General features: G+C 40.1%; 1 protein-coding gene across 3 annotated transcripts in view; it reads right to left on the bottom strand.

Moving 5' to 3' along the window:
* KIAA1671 (KIAA1671 ortholog) overlaps positions 1-26,740 on the bottom strand; it is a 129,623-nt gene that overhangs the window by 22,921 nt on the left and 79,962 nt on the right. For all 3 annotated transcript variants that reach the window (XM_054006004.1, XM_054006006.1, XM_054006005.1), the window contains one exon: positions 415-533. In XM_054006004.1, the coding sequence (XP_053861979.1) occupies positions 415-533 (119 nt within the window). The remainder of the gene's footprint in view (positions 1-414; positions 534-26,740) is intronic.

The raw sequence follows: 26,740 nt of genomic DNA, 5'->3' as shown, positions 1-26,740 counted from the left end.
GGAAGGGATATGCCCTGTTCCACCCCCTTCCCCCAGGGTCCGTCCCTACCTCTCTCTGCGTCCTCTACGGAGCTGTGTGCACGCTGCCGCTCTTCGCCCTCCCCCTCGCTAGGGCCATCAGCTGATTGGCCAGGGACGGAGAGGAGGAGGGGCAGGAAAGCACCGCTGGGGGAAGAAGAGGGGGAGGGGGGAAGCTTGGCTGCCACAGAACCAAGCTTCTGCCTCCTGCCCCCGCAGGGGAGAGCGGTGGGCGGGGGGCTGGGGGCCGGGACCACTCAGAATCGGCTCCCGTGCCATAGGTTGCCGACCCCTGGTCTACTGTAAGCTAGAGAAAACATATCTAAAGGGAAAATACAACACGCAATACCCCTCCAAACCACTGGGGACAACACAGTCAGCCTTCCTCAGTCCTACCTGTCCCCACTGTGGCGCTGCTCATTCCAGGTACCATATTGACTGTCAGCCTCTTGCACAAGTGTGTCAGTGTCCTTGGCCTCTGGGGGTTGTCTGGCAAAGCACTGCCTCAGTTGATCCTGCAACACAATATAATAGAAATTTAACATGAAACCTTTACCAGTTTGGTTAAACAGTTTACTGAGTTAATTTATGCCAGCAGCTTTCAAATCCATGAGTCTAAAGCTGAATGAGAGTAAATTTATACACAGAAACACAGTTTAACTAGTAAAATATCTATAAACACCCAAAGGTTAGTAGGGTCTTTATGAAAGATGTGCTTTATTTTCATGGGTAAATCATTGGGGCCTGAAGCAGGAAATGATTATTTTGTTTCATTAACTCAAAGATAGAAGGCTACAGTTAATGCCTCTTCTATTTAACAATAATTAGTAAGTACATGATGCCCTCCAAAAATTAAACACACATGATTCTACTGAGGGAATAACAGAAGTTGTGTACTTTGTCCTCACTTCTAGATTCTTCTATAGGAGTATTTTGGCAGCATGGAAGCTCCTTGAAATAAAATTATCTTGCCTGACAATTGCACCTGTTTGGCAAACATTGCTCTCTTGCTCATTCCTTCCTCACTTCTGTTTATAATGCTGCAGAATCATTTGATGGAGCTCTATTTGATCCACTTCCTTGTTTGTGCAGTATCACCATGATTGGGTCAGTAGGAATGTGCATAGCTTAGAAACTGATGTTTGTTAATTAACTGCTGCACAAAGTCAAAGGAGGAAGCAGAAAGCTTGCTGTGCAGGTCCACACAAGAACCTATTGTTTTTACAGACTACATTTTTTGGAATATATTCTGAATCCATAGCCTTTCCTCCCTATGATCCTAACTATTTTAATAGGTTATATTTGGAGTCTAATTTACTTGTCAGTGTTCCTTTTAAACACTGGATTGCTATTTTATTAGCTTTTAACTTTTTCGTTATAAATCCACAAGAACATTTAAAGCGAACAATCCTCTGAGGGAGAGAAAACGAACAGTACACTGTATCACACAGCAGTGAGTTTTCTTCAGCCTTTATACTCTAGTTCCATATGTCATTAAAAACAAACTGCTGTTTTCTTTTGAAGTGTCATTTGTAACCGTGTGAAACACAGCAATAGAGTCTGATGTGAAATGACATTTCCAAGTGATCCTCAACAAGTCATTTCAACCACTTTTTCTTCTTCTCATTTCTGCACCAACTCACAGTGTCGGAAGTCATTACACACTGACATTTTACATCTGCATTGTGACATTATGTCTAATCTCCAAGTGCATTGGAAGAGAATGTCACATGTGGTTAATTTTCAATTTGAAGCCATAAATGTCGTGAGAATACTGTTTCTTAGTCATGTGTGTCATTTATCGTTCCTACAACATTTGATCACAGAAATTAGAAACGAGAGACTTAGAGACTCATCTTGTTCCTCCCTCCATCAGTGCAGAAAGTGCCCTAAAGCACCGATGAGTGTTTCGTCTTGTTAAAACGAGGGAGGGGAGCAGGTGCCTTAGGAGGAAAGTGATATGGATGCTCCTTAGGGTGAGAAATTATTCCGCAGCATCCACCAAGTCAGAGAAAGGTGTCAGAGTGACAGCTCTGGAGCCCCAACCTCTGTCTAGCCACAGAACTGCGAGCACAGCGAGCAGCGGGAATGGTTTCTTGCCATAGCTTCACTGAGATGACACCAGCTGATGTGGAGGGGCCATCCCTAGGAGTAGAAGGATAATTCAGTTTCCATGACCATTTAGTACTTGACCTCCCTCGAGGGACTGCCAAAGTTGCCAATCAGCACCTAACACTGAGTGTTGCGGAGGTGGCAGCTGTGTTGCGGACACTTAACCTGTATGCAGGGCCAACGAGAGGGGAGGGGAGCCAGTACAAATTACCGGGGCCCGGCGGTCCGGAAGGGGGCCTGGCTCCCCCCCGTCGGCCGTTTAGCCGGTCTGCCCTTGCTGGGGGACCCGAAAAAATTCTGGAAGTGGGCTGGGGGCCCAGTTTCCCCCCCCCCCCCCCCCCGTTCCCCCATCGGCCCTGTTTAGCCGGTCCGCCCTTGCTGGGGGGCCCGAAAATATTTTTTCACCGGGGCCTGAACCCGCTCTCGGTGGCCCTGCCTGTATGAGCTGGATTAAGACCACCTAACTCATTTTACACAGGCCAACCAAAAGCCAGATGATGGTTATGATTGTCAGTTACCAAAAGTCTGTGTAGGATTTGAACCAGCAAGTAGAAGTGAAAGGCTTTCCCTGCCATTATCAATCTCCAGACAACTGAATTCTGTCACTTGGACAATTAGCTGCTGAACAAAAACCATAAGGACGCTCATTACCTTTTGAGTATGCTCAGCAAATACCAATATAAAAATAGTACAGGACACTGACAAAGGCAGGAAAAATAGTTTTTATAGGACAACACTTTTATGAAGATGAATGGCACATTGGTTCACTTCTATAGGAGTTGTAGTGTAGTCACAACTGTCTCCACAGAAAATTTTAAGATGTACTACGTATAAGTAATTACACAAGAGGGGATAGGAGTTTTATAACTGCTTGCAGAACAGTCAAGAACACAGTTGCCATGAAAAGAAAAGCAGCAGTAGAAATGCAAGCCCAACTGTGAGCCTTTGGATCTCTCACATTAAAAGAATACTGTCCACACGCCTCATGTTTGCACTACAGGAATCAATATAGAATTCGCCAATGGTTGTAATAAAAACTGTAAAAATCAACACATCCCAAGATGCACTTGTGTGTGAGCCATACACTGAGAGCCGTGCACAGAAATTGGTTTGTGTCCTTGGTGTGGCAGAAGATTCTCATGGACATCTTTGGAAGCTGTGCTATATAATGAATGCAATATAACAACAGGCAGGGCTGGCGGCCCCACCCATTATTAAGGTTGCCTGAAAATTCCCTTTATATGGCTCTGTTTTCAATTGCTTAGAACTTTGCCAAACTTTAACCCTTCAGGCTGCAGTTTTTCATGCTGTGTGTGTGTCTGTCTCAAGAATGTTGTGAAAATAAATTCATTAGCGTTAGGGAAGTATTCAGATACTCTAGAGCTGAGCCCCATAATAAAGCCCGTGAGGAAATAAATAATTCTGTGTTCTGAGCAGGGTTTGAACAGTGCGCAATAACTAAGACCTAGGGTCACACATTGAACAATAGAATATTGACTAGCTGCTCATTAAGCAAGCACCATCCATCCAGTGCCCTGAATAAGGCAGGAAAAATAGTATGTGATCATGCAATTAAAGACTGTATCATAGCGCACAATGCATGCACACAAGAGGGCTGAATGATGGTTGCATGGGCAACCTTAACTTTGGCATTTCCTAACTTCTGAGAACTTGACTTTGCATCCTTAATAATGTATTTTAGCAGTTTGTGCTTGTAATAAATAATAATAATAATCTCTTCTAAAACGTTCATCCATAGCTCTCAAAGCGCGTTATAAAAAAGTATAATTATCCCCATTTTTGGATGTGGAAAACTAAGGCACAGGGAGGTGAAGTAACTTGCCCAAGACTATATACGCTGTGCAATATAAACTGAATGTTATTCTGGATAGTAAATGTACTAATTGATAGCAAAGGGTTCTTTTAACATTTGATTGGCTTGCTATAGGTACCCATCTTCTAGTCAGTCTTGTGAGGCACTCTGAATGGTGTTTTATGGAAAGCAGAAGTGTAAAAAAAGTCTTGCATTCATTTTCAGTAAGCACTTCTCTGAGTTCCTATAAACATAGGTATAAAATTACCATATATCCCGGTTATTTTTCAGCTGAAGTCACAACACTGATTTAGTACATTCAAATATTTGCTTTGTTTTTACATTTCCTCAATTTGCTATGACTATGTATTTGGTAATGCTGTAAAAAACCCCAAATGTAATAAAACAATATTTGGGATGGATAAAGCAGAGATATTCATAACTGAAACGTCCTACTTCACTGCCTCCCATCTCTTTTCCTTGGATGGTAAAAACAAGCAAACACAAACAAACATTTTCTCCAAGGTGGAGGCAGGAATCAGAATCTCAACCTCAACTGTGCCTGTCATTTGGTCAGTTATATGGCAGTCACAACTTCTCATTATTCAGCAAACTCTGCATTTAATAAATACACGGGGCTAGATTCTCAGCTCGTTTTGTTCCTTTGCACCACCCGAGCGACACAATGGGTATGTAATCCAGGCAGCTGAGAATTCCCCCAGCAGAATTAAGGGCAGAACACTTTCCCAGTAGTAGTAGTGTTGCATAATGACAGATATTAGGAGGTGTCTGATAAAAAGCAAACCAGATTAAGTGTAGCTACAATGGAATGAATTAGAAGGGTAGTAATAGATATAACTGAATATCCTTGCCTTTCTGCATTGTATCTCTCACCTTTCATTTTCAAATAATATTTGATGTTGCTGATACCCTGAATTTACAGCCGACAGATGTAAAGTTACAGCTGTAACATCCTACTCCAAAGTAAACCACTCTAGTGCCTTCTGTTTCCCAGTGGCACTGAGTCATCCATTGAAGTTAGAAATTATGTATCATGTACAGACATGCTGGCTCCTTCTTGCATTCATTATCCCAAACGGCCAACAAACATTCGTATTTTCTTTCTAGGGTAGTGTTCAGTTCCATGCCATTTCCTTCAGTATATAATCCTTGAGGAGGATACCTGCATGATTTTCTGCCTGTTAGGACTGGTTTTTACTGGAAAATTTTACCAGCAAAAGTTCTGCTGGTGTATTGTTGCCAATATAGCTACTTTGGCAGAGTGTGTTCACATTTGGCGGCCTTTGCCAGTGCTGTATGTCCTCACAGCATCAGGCTGGACCAACACAAAATGTGTTGCGCCATGGGTAGACATCCCAGTGTACACCAGCACCATCAGCTGACACACAACCCTGTGGGAAATTTTTGCAGTGTACTGAGGGACACAACCACTCTTATAAGGGATTGTGGGAATTTTACCCCAAACTGTCACAATTCTCTCTGCTCCATCCCATAATCTACCCTTTTGCACTAGTTTTACTCTTTCTGCCATCTGACCACAAAAGACATGGATGCCACACTGATCATTGGCGCTCTCTTGTCTATTTTGAGGACAGGGCAACTGATTCTTGTGTATTTTGGAGCCACAACTAACACCACAGTGGCCAGTCATGCACTGGGAATACAGAGGTTGGGTGGATGATACAGATGGTGAATGAAACTGATCAGCTTCTTCATGTATTTACTGACTAGTTGCACACAGTTGGGTGGTGATTCTGGGTCGATGAAAAAAGCAGCAAATGGTGGGACCAGATCATGATGCAAACTAGGGATCACCAGCAGTGACTGCAGAACATTCAGATGTGGAAATCCTGGAGTTGTGTGCCAAGCTCACCTCCGTTTTGCAGTGCAGACATAAATGGGAGCTGCTGGGCCAACTGAGAAATGGGTGATACACTTTCTGGAGACTTGCAACTCCAGATTGCTATCCTTCCATGGGCAAACAGTTTGGTGTTAAAAATCTGCAGAGGGGCAGTCATCATCCAAGTGTGCAAGGGGAGGATACATCTTCATACTTTTGTTTTCATAGATCTCAATGCTTTAAGAGTAAAGTGTCTGTGGCTAGAAAATTCCTTTGTTAAGCCTGCATTGCTTGCGGTCCTGCTACATTGTCCTTAAAGGGGTTAAAGCAGAAGCCTGGAGTGCCCGCAGTCTAGGTGGAGCTCTAGTGGCACATGTATAAGTGACTGGTGGGGATGGGGAGTCTCAGACACTGATTTCAGCATGTAGGGTGGCTGAGCCCCATGTCCCAAAGAAGGGTGGGGTATGGAGTCAGGTCATAACACAGAGTATGGAAGGTATCAATATGGGGAAAACAATGGACAAGCTAAGCAAAAGTGAGTAGCTGAGTGGGAAGCGTACTACCTCATGCTCCACTTAGCCGTCTTTCTCCTTTCGTGGAATATACAAACTGCTAAAAAGCATAGCGGGCAGGGAAATGGAGAGTAGCTGCACTAAACAGAGGAGAGCAAGTTATTTATTATTTGCTTGGCACTGACAATGTGCTTGGTACTGTACAAGCCAAATAAAGAAAGTCTCTCCCTTGGGAATTTAGATCAAAGAATCAGACACAGATGAGACTAGACAAAATGGGAGACCCAGAGGAATGTATCTTATTTATACCAGTATAGGTCTTATTTATTTTAAAAACCCAACTTTTAACAATTCTAACCAAAAGCTTGATTGCAGCTAGTTCAGAACAGGTCAGCACTGTCCCCAGTTCTTAGTTCCAACCCATTATTAAACTCTTGAGATAACGATTCACCTGACATTAGGACAGGGCTTCCCATACTTTTTCCAGAATGTGAATCTCACCTTACATTGCATTATGGACACTTCCCCTCCCTCTCGTGATCCTGCTGATTGAAATTGCTTAATTCCCCTGCTACAAAAAATTACTACATACTTTTATCTACCTTAACACAATTTAGCATCCAGAAATAAGAAGGGGAGAGTGAGCATGTGACCAGATGGCTCTCTAAAGCGGTGGAAGCTGTTGAAAGCATGGTGGAATTCTTCCAGGGCCTCCTTCCCATGGGTCCAGATGATGAAGATGTCATCAATATAGCGTAGGTAGAGAAGGGGCATGAGTGGACATTGATCCATCGTCTACAGCCAAGCACTGAGGTACAATCGCATCTGCTCCAACCCCTCAGACAGAGACCAACACCTACAAGATCTTCACCAAGCATTCTCAAAACTACGATACCCACACAAGGAAATAAAGAAACAAATCAACAGAGCCAGACATGTACCCAGAAGCCTCCTGCTACAAGACAGGCCCAGAAGAGAAACCAACAGAACTCCACTGGCCATCACCTACAGTCCTCAGCTTAAACCTCTCCAACGCATCATCAGTGATCTACAACCCATCCTGGACAATGATCCCTCACTTTCACAGACCTTGGGAGGCAGGCCAGTCCTCGCCCACAGACAACCTGCCAACCTTAAGCATATTCTCACCAGCAACCACGCACCGCACCATAACAACTCTAACTCAGGAACCAACCCATGCAACAAACCTCGATGCCAACTCTGCCCACATATCTACACCAGCAACACCATCACTGGACCTAACCAGATCAGCTACAACATCACCGGCTCATTCACCTGCACGTCCACCAATGTTATATATGCCATCATATGCCAGCAATGCCCCTCTGCTATGTACATTGGCCAAACTGGACAGTCACTACGCAAGAGGATAAATGGACACAAGTCGGATATCAGGAATGGCAATATACAAAAACCTGTAGGAGAACACTTCAACCTCCCTGGCCACACAATAGCAGATGTTAAGGTAGCCATCTTACAGCAAAAAAACTTCAGAACCAGACTCCAAAGAGAAACTGCTGAGCTCCAGTTCATCTGCAAATTTGACACCATCAGATCAGGATTAAACAAAGACTGTGAATGGCTATCCAACTACAGAAACAGTTTCTCCTCCCTTGGTGTTCACACCGCAACTGCTAGCAGAGCACCTCACCCTCCCTGATTGAACTAACCTCGTTATCTCCACACTGATATATACCTGCCTCTGGAGATTTCCATTACTTGCATCTGAAGAAGTGAGGTTCTTACCCACGAAAGCTTATGCTCCCAGTACTTCTGTTAGTCTCAAAGGTGCCACAGGACCCTGTGTTGCTTTTTACAGATTCAGACTAACACGGCTACCCCTCTGATACTTTCTTTATTAGGTTGCTGATCTATTAGAGAACATACTCGTTTAAAGTCATAAGAACATAAGAATGGCCATACTGGGTCAGACCAAAGGTCCATCCAGCCCATTATCCTGTCTACCAACAGTGGCCAAAGCCAGGTGCCCCAGAGGGAGTGAACCTAACAGGTAATGATCAAGTGATCTCTCTCCTGCCATCCATCTCTACCCTCTGAAAAACAGAGGCTAGGGACACCGTTCCTTACCCATCCTGGCTAATAGCTATTAATGGGCTTAACCTCCATGAATTTATCTAGTTCTCTTTTAAACCCTGTTATAGTCCTAGCCTTCACAACTTCCTCAGGAAAGGAGTTCCACAGGTTGACTGTGCGCTGTGTGAAGAATTTCCTTTTATTTGTTTTAAACCTGCTGTCCAGTAATTTCATTTGGTGGCCCCTAGTTCTTATATTATGGGAACAAGTAAATAACTTTTCCTTATTTACTTTCCCCACACCACTCATTATTTTATATACCTCTATCATATCCTCCCTTAATCTCCTCTTTTCCAAGCTGAAAAGTCCTAGCCTCTTTAATCTCTCCTCATATGGGACCCGTTCCAAACCCCTAATAATTTTCGTTGCCCTTCTCTGAACCTTTTCCAATGCCTGTATATCTTTTTTGAGATGAGGGGACCACATCTGTACGCAGTATTTGCGTAACGTTCTGTTATAAGGTTGTTTGGCTCACCCCGCTCCGCCAGCCCACCTGGTGCTCCTGCCGGGGAATGGGGTTGGGGCGCAGGGGCTTGCCCCATTACACCCGCCCAGTGCTCCTGCCAGGGAGCAAGGTTGTGGCACAGGGGCTTGCCCTGCTTCGCCCGCCCGGTGTTCCAGCCAGGGAGCGGGAGTTTGCCCCGTTCCGCCAACCTAGCATTCCAGCTGGGAAGCAGGGTAAGGGTGTGAGAGTTTATCGCACTCGGCCCGCCCGGCATTCCAGCCGGGAAGCGGGCAAGCCCCTGACCCCGCTCCCTGGCAGGAGTGCCAGACGGGCGGAGTGGGGCAAGCCCCCGTGCCCCAACCCCACTATGCTCTGTACCAACCAAGCTTCACAATCATCATTCGTGAGTACAGTATTAAATAGTTTGTTTAAAATCATTTAAAACTTATACTGTATATGTATATAATGTCTTTTGTCTGGTGAAAAGAATTTCCCTGGAACCTAACCCCTACCATTTACATTAATTCTTATAGGGAAATTGGATTCGCTTAACATCGTTTCGCTTTAAGTAGCATTTTTCAGGAACATAACTACGGCAAGGAGTTACTGTATTCACGCTGCTGTAATAGTAAAGGGTCCTACAGTAGCTAAACCCTGAAACATTTCTACATCTTATCTGTAGGGAAAAGGTAAGAATTCAAATTGACTTTAATGTCTCAGAATAAAAAGTTACACATTATACACAGGTTTAGGGCCAGATTGCGAAGCCCTTATCTGGTGAACACTGACTCGTGAGTCATCCCCATTCAAACCACGTGTCAATTACAGTGCAATAAATTCCTGACAGAAAAGATTATAAATAAAGACATTTCCCTAAAAAAACAACCAGAGTTCAATATATAGAGGACAGTACACAGAATATTATAATGCTCTGAAAACGAACATGGATAAACAAAAACCAATAAACTTCATTTTTTTTTTGATGTTTGATAAAGCTCAGTGTAATTATAATTCATTTTTATGAGCCTCTGGCACACGCAGATTCTAAGAAGGTCTGGAAGCATGAAGTACCAAAATACTAAGAGAAAGTAATTTACTAGGTGACTATTTCACCGTGCACACAATCTTCATCACTCTCATCCATCTCCCTCAAAAGATCCAACTTTGTCTCAGATTTGCCAAGGGAGACTGAGGTAGTTAGGCCTCCACTCAGAGTTGGACATCTCAGTCCTTAGGTACCTCTCAGAATCCCAACATTTGTTTCTGTTTGCTTTTTCTGACTTCCCCCAGTTTTGTTTACAGACAATAAATGACACATACAAGAAGCCATTTAAAATTCAATATTTGCCAACAGTTATCAAAGATCTCTCTTTATTATAAATTTAGGAGAAAATGCCATTATTCTCAGATACCAGTGTGGAGTTAAGTTAAACACTATGTTCTCTCAACCTCCACTCAGTATAGCATCTGCTGACTTTAATAACAATCATTCTAATACTAGGCAGACACCATATTAATTCTCTTAAAACTACAGATGCATACATTTCAATTAATTGCTCAGAGGCCCTCAGGCATGAATACTATATAAAATGAATAGACTATATACTTAATTATGTATTTGTCTTGACTTTAACACTTTTCTTGGAATTACTTATTACTGTAGACCAAGAATATGAGCTACAGAAAGAACCTCAGGTCACTCACTGAACATTTTAAAGAAACAGAGTAGAGAAAATTATTTGGTTATGAATTATTAACTGTGCTAAAATGCAAACTTTCACCTCTGACATCTTAAGGCATCAAATCACACAGTACTCTAATATACCAAACATACATATTTCAGCATTATAACTTTCTGCATCAATAATCTTTTTTGGAGAAAGAACCATATAAAAGGTATCAATAAACCAAACGACCCCTAACTATTGCATAAGTAATGCTTAGACGATACCCACAATGCAAGAAGGCGGCATGCTGGAAAAACTCTCCCACTCACAAGCAAGCTGCCTTACATCATGCATGGGGAGAAAGAAATAGTCTATAGAATACATAAATACTGCATGTTTGTAGCAGTTACAGACTAATACAGGCAATAAGTCCACTTTTCATCCTCTATTCCCAATAAGCCTAACTGAAAGTATCTCTCACTTTCTTACCCCCTGCCAAAAGGTGTGTAAATCTCCTCTCAATATGGGATAGAATACAAATGTTTGCTCCAAATGAGAGAAATAACCATTATATTTATTTTTGTATATAAACACCACTGACCCAAAAGGGTTTCCTGCAACTCACAGACCTCCCCCGGCCCCCCACTGCTTACAACTTTTGCAGCTACAGTGTATCTACTGACATTAGAAACCGCCATCAGAAAGCTCCTTGCTGAAGAGTATGTTAGGATTTATCAACCCAATGAATTGAAGCAACAAAGCTAAGGTCCACATTCCTTCCTATACATCCTTGTACTAAAGAATCCAGAAAGGAAAACTAAAGGACTGCAGAGAACACATGTAGAGAGACCTCAGGTGTAGTCATTCCCTACACAGACAGAGCGCTTGTGATGGAGAGAAAACTGAAATGTAAAAATTTGGATGTTTCTCAAAATATCAGACCTTATAATAATATTGGGTTTCTTATTACTTCCATCTAGAAATGCTGTTTTCTGCACTAGTCCAGGATTCATCATCATTGTAATTTCCAATCCCTGAAAGTGATATACAGACTGTATCTCCTGCCAATCAGGAACAGAAAGAAATTCTCTTCTATAGCCACGAAAGCAGACACTATCTGAAGGGAAAAGAGACAGCATTATAAACAAGCACAGAATATCTAAAAAATATCTTGTTGCTGTGATGTAGAATAAGGATATAAGGACGGGGGAGGGATAGCTCAGTGGTTTGAGCATTGGCCTGCTAAACCCAGCGTTGTGAGTTCAATCCTTGAAGAGGCCACTTAGGGATCTGGGGCAAAATCAGTACTTGGTCCTGCTAGTGAAGGCAGGGGGCTGGACTCGATGACCTTTCAAGGTCCCTTCCAGCTCTAGGAGTTGGGATATCTCTATTTAAAAAAAAAAAAAAAAAAAAAAAAAAAAGACATGGCATAAATGAAATATTGATCGAGATGGATCTCATGAGTTAGAATCTGCACAGTTAGTGGCAAAAATATCTGACTGCAGAAAGGACCGACACACAACAAACAGCCAACATGACACCCACAGCATGCAATACAGTAAAAATTAAAAACAAAAATCTGCTAGCATAAAATTAATGGGAGCAATTAAATATATACACAGAATGGGCTCTTTGTCATCAGTCCAGAGAGGAGCAATTCAGTTTGCCTTCTCATTACTGGAATTATAGAATGAAATCTTAATGAGTCCTTGGAAAGCCTTTTTAATGTCCCCAGAAATCAGAAGCTAGCTGTTGCATACTCTGGCCAAAGTTCTGCTAGCCAGCATTGTAGTCAGAAAACCCACGTGCAGTATGTAATGCTGCTGGTGGTACTGTAAAAGGCTGGAAAATCCTGATTTAGTGCAGGCAACATGAGGTGTCTTATTTACAAACCAATTGCACATCTGACCCCTTTGATTTACAGGCCTGCAAAACGTCAAAGAGATGGAGAAAGTGGGAAAGTATCCTATAGTATATTAAAGTACTGTTCAAAAACCCAAGAATCTAGATGGAGACATAAATCTACTATTTAGTGACAGTTTCATTAGAGTGGATTCTCCAGCCTTAAATCAGGCCATTAGCATAAAGCATAAACCAAAGGAACCCATTTTATAATCCAGGATGCATATACATTCTTTTCAGAGTGGTACACGTGTTAGTCTGCATCAACAAAAACAATGAGGAGTCCTTGTGGCACCTTAGAGACTAACACATTTACTTGGGCATAAGCTTTCGACCTTAAAGACCTTATCTCCACACCAATGATTTTATAGACCTCTATCATATCCCCCCCTTAGTCGTCTCTTTTCCAAGCTGAAAAGTCCCAGCCTTATTAATCTCTCCTCATATGGAAGCTGTTCTATACTCCAATCATTTTTGTCACCGTTTTCTGTACCTTTTCCAATTCCAATATATCTGCACACAGTATTCAAGATGTGGATGTACCATAGATTTATATGGCGGCATTATGATATTTTCTGTCTTATTATCTATCCCTTTCTCAATGGTTCCCCGCATTCTGTTTGCTTTTTTGACTGCCGCTGCACATTGAGTGGATGTTTTCAGAGAACTATTATGGGGATTATGTTTTCCAATGTACGTTACTTTGCATTTATCAATATTGAATTTCATCTGCCATTTTGTTGCCTGGCCACCCAGTTTTGTGAGATCTCTTTGTAACTCTTCACAGGCTGCTTTAGACTTAATGATCTTCAGTAGTTTTGTATCGTCTGCAGATTTTGCCACCTCACTGTTTACCACTTTTTCCAGATCATTTAGGAATATATTGACCCGTACTGGTCCCAGTATAGACTCCTGGGGGACACCACTATTTACCTCTCTCCATTCTGAAAACCGACCATTTATTCCTACCCTTTGCTTCCTATCTTTTAACCATTTACTGACCATGTGAGGACCTTTCCTCTTATCCTATGACTGTTTACTTTGTTTAAGAGCCTTTGGTGAGGGACCTTGTCAAAGGCTTTCTGAAAGTCTAAATACACTATATCCACTGGATCACCCTTGTCCACAGGTTTATTGACCCCTTTCAAAGAACTCTAATAGATTGGTGAGGCATGATTTCCCTTTACAAAAGCTGTGTTGCCTTTTCCTCAACAAATCCTTTTCATTTATGTGTCTGATGCCAAGCAATGTTTGTTTGGTTGTGCATAGCTCCCATATGCCACTGTTCACTGAAAGCAAAAGCTTCCTCCTCTTTACTTTCTTATGCAAAATGCAGCAGATATGATATTTGTCACATTAGTCAATTAATGGTCACCTTACTTTCATTTTTCCAAAGGCAAACCCCACCACAATCTTGCACCAGTTGAGTGCACAGTTGAATCTGTCTTGTTCAGTATGTGATCAGGAAGACATTTCATTAGCCATACAAAAGTAGGTACTGCAGGATCCTTGATAATCACATAATAGTAACACAGGTGTACAATGGGAGCAAAGTTCATTTCCCTTTACCATCTCTTGAAAAGTCCAGAGTTTTTAAACATTCTAGCACACACTTTTGCTGGCCACCCTATGTACACAAACACCCATGAATTTTCCATGGTGGTCCATTAAGGCTTGAATCTCTTTTTGTTAATTTACCTCTGGAGTTGGTAGGCGGAGGGGGACTCAGAATGACCCAATGAGTTGTTGAAATGACAAGAATACAGCTGTGTAAAAGAGAGGGGCCTTACAATCAATATTAGACATTAAAATCCAGATCATGTTGTACATACACCCTAAAGATATATGCAGCAGGCTGAAGGTCAAACCCCCACGGAATCAGAAATTCTATGACTTAAATATACTCACTATTTGATGGGCTAGTACTGTGCACAAGAAATTTATCATAATTTAACACCACCGTTACAATTGTTTCCTAGCGATCTGGCAAGAAAATCCACCAATCCAGTGTTAATTTAATTTGAAAATAGTGGCTGATCTAGGGCAACATCCCACATGTATGCAAGCTGCCCTCCCACCCTGCATGCAGAGACACACACACACACACACTCTCACTCTCCACCACACCCCCAACACTGCAGCAATAGATAAATAATTCCTAGAACTGTGCATATTCTTGCTGACGTCACTGATGACAAAGGTTAAAAGGCTTCCATATCGGCTCCCACAGCACTAGATACTCAGGAAGAGGCAGCAATTTCCTGGCCAGGCTGACCTCTTCTATTTGCACAGTAACTTTTCAAATCTTACAAGCATTTTACAAACCAGGAAAAACAAATAAATCAGGAAACTATATTTAAAAAACTGCACTGTCCTTTTCATTCCTACAACACATTATTCATCTTCAAGAGGTGGTTGACTGTAGACAACATTTGGTATGATTACTAAATCTTTAATCTGTGTCAGATTTTAAACTGGTACAATAATGTAATTTTAAACAAAACTGCAACACCAAGACCAATGACAAAAACAATTTAAATCACACCCTTATAACACCTTAAAGACCTGCTCTATGCAGACCCTCTCCACCACCACCACCGAAATAAATTAAAATCAACACAGATTGATTTAGTACTCTAAAATTTTCCACCCAACTCAGTCCCCTGCTGAGATGTAGTTAAACTTTAGAGAATCAGCAGTTTTAAAGTGGTAAATGGGAACTGCCATTTCAGGAGCACATTTGGGATATGCACATGTGAAAATATTGGCATATTAAAATTGCCCATGCCTCTGTCTTAGAATATAAAGATTTATCGTTTTATTTATTTTTATATATTTGTGGCGAACGACTGCAAACCCTAAAGAGATATCCTATTATTCCTAAAACGGTAAACAGTTAATTTTTCCACATGCAACAGAATATCCACCAAGTCCCATGGTGTAAAGTATTCTGACAAATTAGAATATCAGCCACTACAGTTCCATTGTTGCTATGCAACCAAAAGACTGTCAGAGCCATACACATTTTTTCTCTCCGCCCACTGGCATATGATAACCAGTAGAATCGCTAGTGTTAAAGATCTGCCAATATTTCCTTTATAAACCATGGGAGTTATTTTTAGAGGTAACTGGTTTAGTGTTTCAGTTTTTTCAAATCATATTGTGCTGAGGTATAGCACAGATTCCGGCATGAACCTGAATTCTAATATTTTTTCACAAAGAATGCACAGTAAAATCCAAGTACAGTAGTCTTATATTTACAGACAAAATGACCATGGTGTCACAGTTTTTGTCTCCGCCACTAGGTCAAAATGACTTGATTGTAAAATGAAAATGTTGAGAAGTCAGCAGTTGGGGCTACCTGGCCTAAGTAAAGAACCCTAAACCTTCCCCCAACCCCAAAACACAATCTGAAATATTTAAGTCAGGAAGGAGTGATCTCAGTGCTACTGAAACTTTAAATTATTAAAAACAATGGGCCCCCGAGGTTGCTACATCCTCTTTTCTGAAAAGAAGTGGGGAGGAGGGAGGGAAGGTAGAACAGGTTATAAAGAGGGAGGGAGAAGGCTACCTCCTGAAGAGATGACATGCAACCATTGGATGACCCACAGTTGATCATAAAGAAGCTTGGTCAGACAGAGAAGTCTGGCTACTTAGCAAAACCTTCTGGGGTCTGCCAACCAATTAACTGAATTCAGGGGAAACAGCCCAGATGCAAAAGCTAGACAATGGACATACATTGTATCTACTCTTCATTGCAAGAGCTTTTGTTTGCATTAGTGTCCCATTAAAACAGTGAATGGTTTAATTTTATGGGGTGGGATATATGCTCTAACTGAACATTTTAAATCAAATGGTCTCAAACCATTGTACTGTTAGTGGTGATGCTCCTTTGGATTTTAAGCAAAAATGTACACCCATCAAGCTGTTTATTAATCTTCCTAAAACTTTGTTAATATGAAAGCCAACTTTAAGCAGGATAAAATGTATTGTGCTTGAGCACTGTGTTTCATAATAAATCCAACTGAAATTAATATTTTTCAGGGTTATATACAAGTGTTCTACAATACAATGTGCCATGATTTCTAAGACTACCTAAATCAGATAGCGAGTTAAATATCAGCCTGAACGTTCATTTTATTGCTTTCGGCCATTTAAGATCGATCATTCATTTTGTTTAAAAATGTTTTCCATTTTAATTCCAATCAACTTATTTTAATCGTGTGACTTTCGAATAAAGCATAGTACATCAGCCACTGAAAAGCTATGTACAGTACTACAGAAAGCTTGAGTGCCTTACAGATCTATCAAAATCCTTGCAACATTTCAACAGCTCACAGTGTAACACAAGTGTTCACTGGGTAATGTTCTTACCACATCAACTAGCTACACTGTTTGATTTGAATGTCTTGTTTATCACAGTTGGAATGTGTAGGGAAATTGGGTGCGATACACAATGATCAATACTGCTCTTATCCCATACTGAAAGGTGCAATCAACTATAGTTCTAGTTTTTTGCTTTGACTTAACTTTCTACTTGTTACTGCTACACAAAGTCAAATCCCATTGAAATCACTGGGTGCAAGGGACCTACAGATACTGTATTGCCAGGGTAGGAATATTTATACCTTAACTGAAATATCAAGCTGTGCCACAGCCCTAAACAATACCTTTGTTAACAAACTTCACTGTATTATTTATTTGTATTAAAGCAGTGCCTAGCAGCCCCAGCTGCAATCAATGCCAGTGTAAATACATAAGGGAGAGACAGTCCCTGCCCCAAAGAGCTTACAATCCAAACAGACACGGCAGAGAAGGTAAGTGATTTGCCCAAGTTCAAACAGCAGTTTATAGCAGATCTATCAGAGAATCCAGATTTTCTGATTCCCAGTTCAGTGCCTTCTCCACTAGACCACACTGCCTTTCCAATTTGGGCTTGATCCTGCAAGGTGCTCAGCACTGCTGAACTCTTTAAGAACAGTGAGGCAGATTCCTCACTCCAACCACCACCACACTCTCCTTTTACAATGGACAGAGTGGAAACTACCTGCACTTCCTTTGCGGAGCATTCCCTTGTGTTGGGGAATCCCTAGTCTGTGTAGCCCTGTTTTTTCTATGCCAATTTCCTCCTCGGTCTGATATAAGCACAGCTGGCAGAGAGCTCCTTGAGAGTCTGCTGCTCTAACCTACATCAGGGCCAATAAGAGAATCAGGGAGTTGGCTACTGTGCCAAGCTTATCTTGGCTACAGCAGAGGATCTGGCCAAATTAATCCATGGGAACTCAGGTTCAATGAAGAAGCTAGTTAACTCCGTGGAATGGGACCCAATTAAAACCTTTGCAATTATGCTTGTATTTGTGTATGATCAACTTTTTTTTATTAATTTGCTTATATTTGTGCATTATCAACCTTTCCACAGCAGTATAAATTTCAAAGGCTTCATATAGACTATCTTCAACAGGGATACCCTGAAAAAGGAGTTGCTTAGACCTGCAGAGAAAACTCCTATAATTTAATAGAAAAATCAAGTGATTTTAGTGCAGGGCTGGAGACAGAAGTAGAGGGCGATACTGAGAGTGATAGAATCATAGACTATCAGGGTTGGAAGGGACCTCAGGAGGTCATCTAGTCCAACCCCCTGCTCAAAGCAGGACCAATTCCCAACTAAATCATCCCAGCCAGGGCTTTGTCAAGCCTGACCTTAAAGACCAATTCTTAAAAAACAAAAAAAACAAAAAAAAAAACCTGTCTAAACCAAATGAGCATAGCATTAGAATACTTCCCCAAATCAATTATGGATAGGAAAATAGAGCAGAGTATTGGGAACAGTGGGAAATGTTTGACACATGAAAGAATTTAATAGTCCAGTGCTAGAGATCAGTTTTACTTTTCATCCTAGGGCACTAAAGATCTTTATTAAATATAGATACAGCAAGTACATTGGGGAGGGGGATCTTATTCTTGTTTAAATAACACAAACTAAGACAGATTTCTCATCCCCCATTAACTGCATCTTCAACACTTTTGCAGAATGTTCCTCTACAATTTATCACAATTCTTTGCAATGAGAGGAAGTAGCTATCCCTGGGGAAGTTATCACTTTAAATAGCACAGAATTACTGGGATTTCTTAAGGCACCATAAATAAAAGGCTGCAAACACAAAGCAAGAGCAAACTTTGGTAACTGCTTCAGTATAGAATTGAGTTTGTTTTATCAACAGTTATATTCTTTCTAAAGAATTCATATTCCGTTACTTAACTTTCCCAAAATGTGGCTCGTGTGCATTAGTCTGATCTTCTAGGCAGCATTATTTCTTATAATTTCAACAAATCTACACTGGATATTTTTAGGGTGGCCATTGCATGGAGTTTAGATTAAATTAATGCACTATATGTAGCTTTACTAATTTGGTATTTGTTCATTCTCTGAAGAGGCCATGAGCTCACCTGCATTTCAAAACGTTAAACATTAAAGATGGATGGAAAAATGGGTGAATAACATTTGCTATGCAACGAACACAGTGCTGCTGGCTAATTCAGAAGGCCTGATGAAGTTAGTGGAAATAATATATGAATATGGCAAAAAATACGGACAAGACAAAAGCTATGGTCCTATGCAAGGACACTAGGAAAACATGCAAAATTCCAGTGAACAACACAGCCATACAGCAAGAGGAAGAATAAAAACTTGATGAGAAAAGGGACATAAATCTGAAGAGTAAATTTTGACTTTTAAAAACATATATTTGGTCTCTGTTAAATTACAGCTGTGAAACATGGTCATTCAAACAATCAATAATAAAGAAATACAGTCTCAAATTATGGTGTTATAGAATAATTCTGAAAATATTATGTATAGACTACATAACTAATGAAATGTACTGGTGATGACTGGAACTTAGCAAATGCTAGTTACAGATCTTATGAAATGAAAGATTCAACTTGCAGGGCACATTTTAAGAGTTTCAGCGAGTGATGTATGTTTACGGGCACAGGAAAGGAAAGTTGATGGCAGAACGTGAGGCAGAAAAAGTAGATATTGGATGGACAATGTGATATCCTGGGTGGAGCAAAAGGATTGTTCATCCACAAAGATTAGCAGAGGGTTGTACAGATGGGCTATCATGGTTGCAAACCTCCACTAATGGAGATGCCACATAATAATAATAAGAAACATTAAAGAAAGTTCTGAATGGAATCATAAAAACAATTTTTAGTATGCAAGTGCTGGTGCAAAGATACATGCTTTGCAACAGATTCTGTTACTTTTATTCATGTTGACTGGTATCTTAGATAGCAAGAAGCCCTGTCAAAGTCACATTAATTACATAAAACTAGGAAAAAAACAAAAATGGGTCATTCAGTATGTGTAATGCCTAGCACAATGGGCGCTGATCCCCAATTGGGGCCTTTATGTGCTACTAGAATCCAAGCGATAGTATTATTAATGCACGAGTAGTCTACCAAACTCAATTGAAAAAAGTCTTATCACTTACCCCAGAGAATTTACCCTAGGAGTTACAGTAAGAGCCTCCCAGAAGTTCCTAACTCTCATTACTGGATAGAGGATGAGAGAAATACATATGTGAAGGAAAAACACAAGCCCAGCAGGATTAGAGCTGTGTGGCATTGGGCAGGCACCAGTGTCCATCTCAAAGAACTCAAACAAAATAGCACTGTATTATTCCTTCACAAAAGACTCAGAGGTCTATTCTCCCTGAAATGTGCACGTGCAGCTCTCATTAACACTAATGGGAGTTGGCATAAAGAGGAGAGCTCCTCACTCTCTTAACTGGATTAAGCAGGCTTATTTTATACTGTAACATTAGGAAGGAAATATGTACACTTGCATTAAAGACCCATGTTTGGGAGCAACACCTTCAAGTTATGGTATTTTCCATTAATGCTTCAAATACAAAGCTAGACACACTAAGCGATCACACTTTTTCCTGACAGACATCTCTTTATGCTTAAAATAGGATAAAGTTTGACAAGCGTGTGATAAGTGAAAGTTCCTGACACTAAATTAGCAAATACTTAGACTCCATAAACTGTATGTTCTTCCTTTCAAAATTACACACACATAAAAATCCAACATCTTGAAAGAAATTTTAAAAGTACACGAAGTTGAGGAAATAGAAAGAATGTCAAAAGTAATGCAGAGGATAGAAGCCGATGAAATATGCACAAATATTCAATGAAACTAAGAAGAAAAAAATATTTTCAGTACAAAAATATTACTGCAATCAGAATAAAATGTATTTCAACTAATGTTTCTATTTAATTCACCTTGTTTAGGTCTTGCAGCTAATTGTACATAATTGTCTGCTTTTTTTCAAAATGTGAGAGAAATGAGTCTAACTAATAACTAAGTCTAAAGACATTTCATTGTTCGAGTGTCATTAGATGTTTATGCTGTAATAAGAACTTATTAAAATTACTAAGAACACTATCCTAGGCTTGCTTGCTCTCAAAAAAACAGAATCAAACTTCTTCCAATTGATTCTTCCAATCAACAGAGCTAGAAAGACTAATAAAAAGAAATCCTGGGTACTACTTTTCTTCTACTTTACACTGCCAGCTATGTTCATGGCCTGATAAACAGAAGAAAGATGTTATTAAGAATGAAAAACCATGCACTGCTTGCGTATTGGCTCTTGTGCACCCATTAATTAAATTCGACAAAATTTACTTTGTCATTGTAAAGGTCCATCTATTTTCATAGAAAAAAGACACACAACTGACTCATTCTAAAAAGCACACTTTCTACAGCGGTGCTATCCTCTTTGCTTTGCAATGTTTCTCTGCAAATTTAGAAATTAAATTGCAATAATTGACAAAAGTGAAAAAAATATTTTAAACTCAAGAATGATTCATTACTGTTCTTTGGGTGAATATTTTATTGGTATATAAAAATTCATTAACTACAATATTGCAAGTAGATACATTTACTATAGGTGAGCAATAATTCCGTAATAAAGTAATTATGCACAGAATAAATAATTTAGGATAATTTGTTTTTATTTATTAGACAGTTCGCATCTTTCCCCCCCTAAAAAAGGTAAATCGGCAAATGAAACAGAGTTTCACTATAGAGGACATAAAAGTGTCCAAGTAATTCAATGCTCCCTTGAGTTAAATCATAGCAAGTTGATGTACCTCATTTTAATCACCCAGTACAGAACACTGGGCTAATGTCCCTTTAAAAACAAACCGTGTATTTAATGAGTATTGCCTACTCAAAGGGAAAAGAGCATGCGTGGTTCATACATGCTCCAAACTTCGAAGTGCACATCACTGGGATCACAGTACACTCCTAAGACCTATGTCATGCATCTTCCCTAAGGATGCTGCCAGAACAGTGATGTTCCTACCTATCCACTAGTTCAGCACTAGGAGCACCATGGTGCCAGACAGACTTTATACAGAAAGAGGAGGAGATGGTGCTCCACTTAAAAAAAAAAAAAGTTGTAAGTGGGGGAGAGGGAAGCATAAACTTCCAGTCTAAACTGATTTTTTCCAGACATGGAGGTTGAAATTTCCACCTCTCTTCTTACCGCCTCCATTATCACCATGTGCTAATCAGAGGGAGCTGGGGCACAATGAGGGCCTTTCCCAGGGCTGGGAGGACACCCAGTACACCTGTGCCACTTCTGGGCCAGACTTGAAATACCCAATTTGAATCTTTTTTCTAGTATGTAGTTGTCTGAAGTTTCCCTTTTCATATTCCACTGCATGAGGTCAGATATATGCTGTGACATACTATACTTTGGGGGAGCATCTTGTAACCCCCATTTCCTCATCTGTATATAATTCTGATATTGCATATAAAGCATGCCATGTGAGGTACCAGGGAAAAAGGACTAAGGGTATAAAACAGGACACGGGGCCCATGCTTCACCTTTCTCCTGTCCCCACCTATGCTGCAAGCAACAAGGACACTGAGAAGACTTAAGATTCTAACAGAGGAGACTGGCCCAGGTTTCAAGGGTGAAATCTGTGTACTATGAACTGCAATATCCAGTGGAGTGAGAAAAAGTGCTTAATCTAGATGTTGCCCAGTCTAATAGGGTTGAGAGTTTAGACTGCGTGCTTATATTTTATTTTATTTTGGTAACTAACTCTGACTTTTTGCCTATCGCTTATAATCACTTAAAAGCATCCTTTGTAGTCAATAAATTTGTTTAACTGTTTATCTTTACCAGTAAGTTTGCCTGAAGTGTTTGGTAAAGGTGCTTGCTCAGGTTTGCAAAGGTTTGCGCTTTCCATTGATGAAGTGGTGAACCAATTAATAAATTGAGCAGTGCAAGATGGTATATTCCTGAGGTACAGTGCTGGAAGCTGGGGGGATTCAGCTGGTGCCTTTCTCTATGTGATTCATGAGTGGCTCCGGGAGCATTCATGTAGTTTAGCTGGATGTGGGGCTCCACATGCGGTTGTGCTGAGTGATAACAGCGCCTGGAGGGGTTTGCTGCTTGTCACTAGCAAAGCATTGAGAGAGAGTGTCCAGGCTGGAGAGATAAAGGGGCACAGCAGTCCCACCATCCCAGGCTGCACCCCAGGGATCCTGTCACACATGCATTTTACAAGTTTAGCATGTTTTGAGCTACTAATAAAAAAAGAAGAAAAAAAATAAGCATTTAATTCTTCTCAGCCAAACAGAATACATACAAAATGTTCTCTTTGGCACTCTGAGGTTTCAAAAGGAGCCCATGTTTGACTAAAGGGTGGCTTTATGGCCATGATAAATACTTATGTAAATAGAATCAACTTAAACTGCACCATTACAGCAAACACCTCAGCCGCTCCCACTCAACAATATTTTGGGAATGTGTTTAATAGTTAGTTGAGCTTGCCATTTTCACAAATGTATAAATCCACCTGTTAATTATAAAAAATTTAAGCACACTATGAGAGCTAAAAGGCTTTTTCACATTGTAAACAAATGTATGAAGTGTCTCTAAACACATTCTATAACGATTTGGTAAATAATGTATTGAACATTTGATAAATACATTTTTATTTCTAATTCTTCAATCTTAAAAAGTTTGGCAGAGGTAGCTAGGAAAGATACTGCAGTAACCAGAAGATAACACGGGCCACAATTGCATTTTATGAAGTTAATAGCCTAGAAATACTTCTAGCAGTTACACACACCTTGGCTCCATACTTACCTCTGTTTTATTTTTAAAATCTATTATTTTCTTAACTACATTTTCATGAAGTAACCCCAACCAAAAATAACTCTATAGTAGTGTTTGCTCTAAAGCCTAGTTTTTCCACTGTATCTCCATATAAAAAGTATTATAAAATGAATATACTAAATCCAGGTGCTCATGGTGAGTATTCAGACCTCATCTGCTTTGTGTGTTGCCTGGAGTATTTCAATTATAAATCAGGGGGGAAAAAACAATTTGAAGCATTACATTTTGAAAAGGTTAATTGGAATAGCAACTCAGAAGTTAAAAATCCACGGAGTTTTATAATACATGAGAAGAGTAGGAGAATAATTAAATAGAACTATAATGATATCCATTTTGTAACTAAAGGGCTTCCTGAAGAAAAAAAAATCCAATTGAAGAACGTAACAGATGTCAGTTTTCTCTCGGCCCAATGACCATCCATGGCCAGAATATGACCATTCATTCAAGAGCATATACACGTTTACATATCTAGCACCCATTTTTGAACAAAATGTATCACAGGGTGACTGGATTGCTCATGAGTTTTGTATTGAAATATGAGCCTTTACTTTTAAGTCACCCATACAAACCCTACTCAAATCAGTAACAAATGAAAGCAGATACTATCCAAAGTGTGGATTCTCCATCACTGACTATTTTTAATTCCAAGATTGGATGTTTTTGTATAAGGTCTGCTCTAGGAATTATTTTGGAGAAGTTTCATGGCCTATGTTACACAGGAGGTCAGACTAGATGATCACACTTGTCCCTTCTGGCCTTAAAAATCTATGAATGTTCACTGGTGTATGTGAAAATTTTTGGCCCCAACCTAATTCCTAGTACGCAAAAGATCTCCACATAGACAATCTCAGATGACAGAAACTGAACCACCTTAACCCTTACTGGCAATCCTTAAAGGGCAGGGTTCAGATTAATTAGCAGTGGGTGTTTGGAGAAGTCTTGAAACAATCCTATTTTTTGTATGAATGAAAGGCTTCCATTTCCAGGACCGTCCTGAACTTCATTAGCATTAAATCCAAACAAAATAATTGTCATGTGACCACATCAATTTTGAGTAAAAAGGAATGATCACAGGAGCAGAACAGAAGAACTACATGAAGGGACAGAAGAGATACGGCTAAAATATAACTAAGGCTAAGGTAACATGTACACATTTAACAAAACATATGGGCCACTGTCAAACTGAACTTCTTCAAAAACATCTTAATATATCCCACCATTATCCTTTCCTAAGGCAGGAGACAGAGGTAAAAAGATGTGCTTTATACAGTGTTCTGAAGGGTCAACAAATCTGCCTTTGACATACCAAGGAGAAGAGCAAATTCCAGAGAAGTGTCACTTCCAAGAAGTATACCCTGATCCATGCCTAAGAACTGCTGGCTCAAGCCCAACAGTAAATCAAATTCTGAGGTGGCATGGAGGGATACAGATCAGTCTCTGTAAAGGTTGTCTAGATACAAATCACAAGACCACAAACATCTTGAAACGCACCCAGCCATAAACTGCCTAGAGGGACACAGTTAACTAAAGTGCTTCTTAGTCACCACAACAGTCTACAAATCTAAGAGCAGTTGGTGTTGAACAAGCATGTGTAGACTGTTAACCTGCGTGAGTATAATTCTTGCAACAACCTCAAAATGTTTTCACATATTAATACAAAACATAGCAGCAGCCAAACTTGCTGTCATTCAAGTCTCACTTTGAGCCAAGTATTGGGAAAAGCAGAGAAACTGTAATGTATGGATGTTACAAAAAAAAAAAAAAAAAAGTAACTGAGTAACACATCTCTCAATGGAATCTAAATCACCCTCAGTCTCCCCTTTTGACTTCACATACACATAAAGTGAGAAGATGGCACACTATATGAGAGAGCCAGTGGGGCAGGTAAGACCAACACCTATCTTCAGAACCTTTCAGGGAGGAAAGGTAGCCACTGAAGTGCAATTCTATTCACTTTTGCCAGGATCTGCAGCCAAGCCAACAAAACATATATATATAAAATTTTACTTACACGCACACACAAAATGTTGTCATTTTATTATTACCATGCTGCTTATAGGAAGTTAACTAGCTGATTATCATTAACTTGTGGGTAATTTTGTCTACAGATAAAAATCACTTCATTCACAAAACAATGAGTTGAGATCCAAGGGACTATAGCCAAGTTTTGCAGCTTCTATTTTTTGTTTGAAAATTATCTCATATAAAATTAAGACAATGTAGTTCAAGAAGAGAGATCCAATTGAGATACATTTTGTTTACACTGAGTTTTGGGAGCTCAGCTTTGTTTATCCCTTCAAAAGGGGAAGTGTTTTTTGACATTCCCAGGAACATTTCATAAGCAACATAATTTAGGCCCAGGAACATCAGTATTTCCTCCAAGATTTTTAAGAACATAAGAATGGCCATACTGGGTCAGACCAATGGTCCATCAAGCCCAGTATCCTGTCCTCTGACAGGTGCCCCAAGGGGAATGAACGCACAGGTTAACATCAAGTGATCCATGCCTTGTCACCCAATCCCAGCTTCTGCAAACAGAGGCTAGGGACATCATTCCTGCCCATCCTGGCTAATAGTCATTGATGGACCTATCTTCCATGAATCTATCTAGCTCCCTTTTGAACCCCGTTATAGTATTGGCCTTCACAACACCCAATGGGCAACCCAGTGTGTTCCCCCAAAAGTGGGAGAGGCTTGGAAAGAAAGGAAACAATACATCTGTGACTGCTGCTTTTGTTATAAGCAGAGACCAAATTATAGATGTGGCAGAGGGAGCAGGTTTTATGGGAAAGGAATAATGGAGGTAGAAAATATGGCATAGCCAATATAGTTTTGACTTTGGATGAAACCATGGCAAATCACAGGATGATGTAAACTCTCAGCAGACAAATTAAATGTGGAATAGTAAAAGTACTACAGGAAAAAAAGTCTCTCAAATGTCTTTAAAATGCTTTCTGCTGAATAAAGCCAAACAGGATATTTACAATCATAATCTCGCATTGTGGTTTGCATAGTTTATAGCTTAGTATAAACTGGCTCTTTGGTAGGACAAATGTACAGAGATTTAAGGATTCTTAGACTGGAATTTAGG

The sequence above is a fragment of the Malaclemys terrapin genome, chromosome 16 (assembly GCF_027887155.1).
Source record: "Malaclemys terrapin pileata isolate rMalTer1 chromosome 16, rMalTer1.hap1, whole genome shotgun sequence".
Lineage (NCBI taxonomy): Eukaryota > Metazoa > Chordata > Testudines > Emydidae > Malaclemys > Malaclemys terrapin.
Note: the sequence above shows the minus strand (reverse complement) of the source record. Positions and strands in the feature narration are given on the sequence as shown.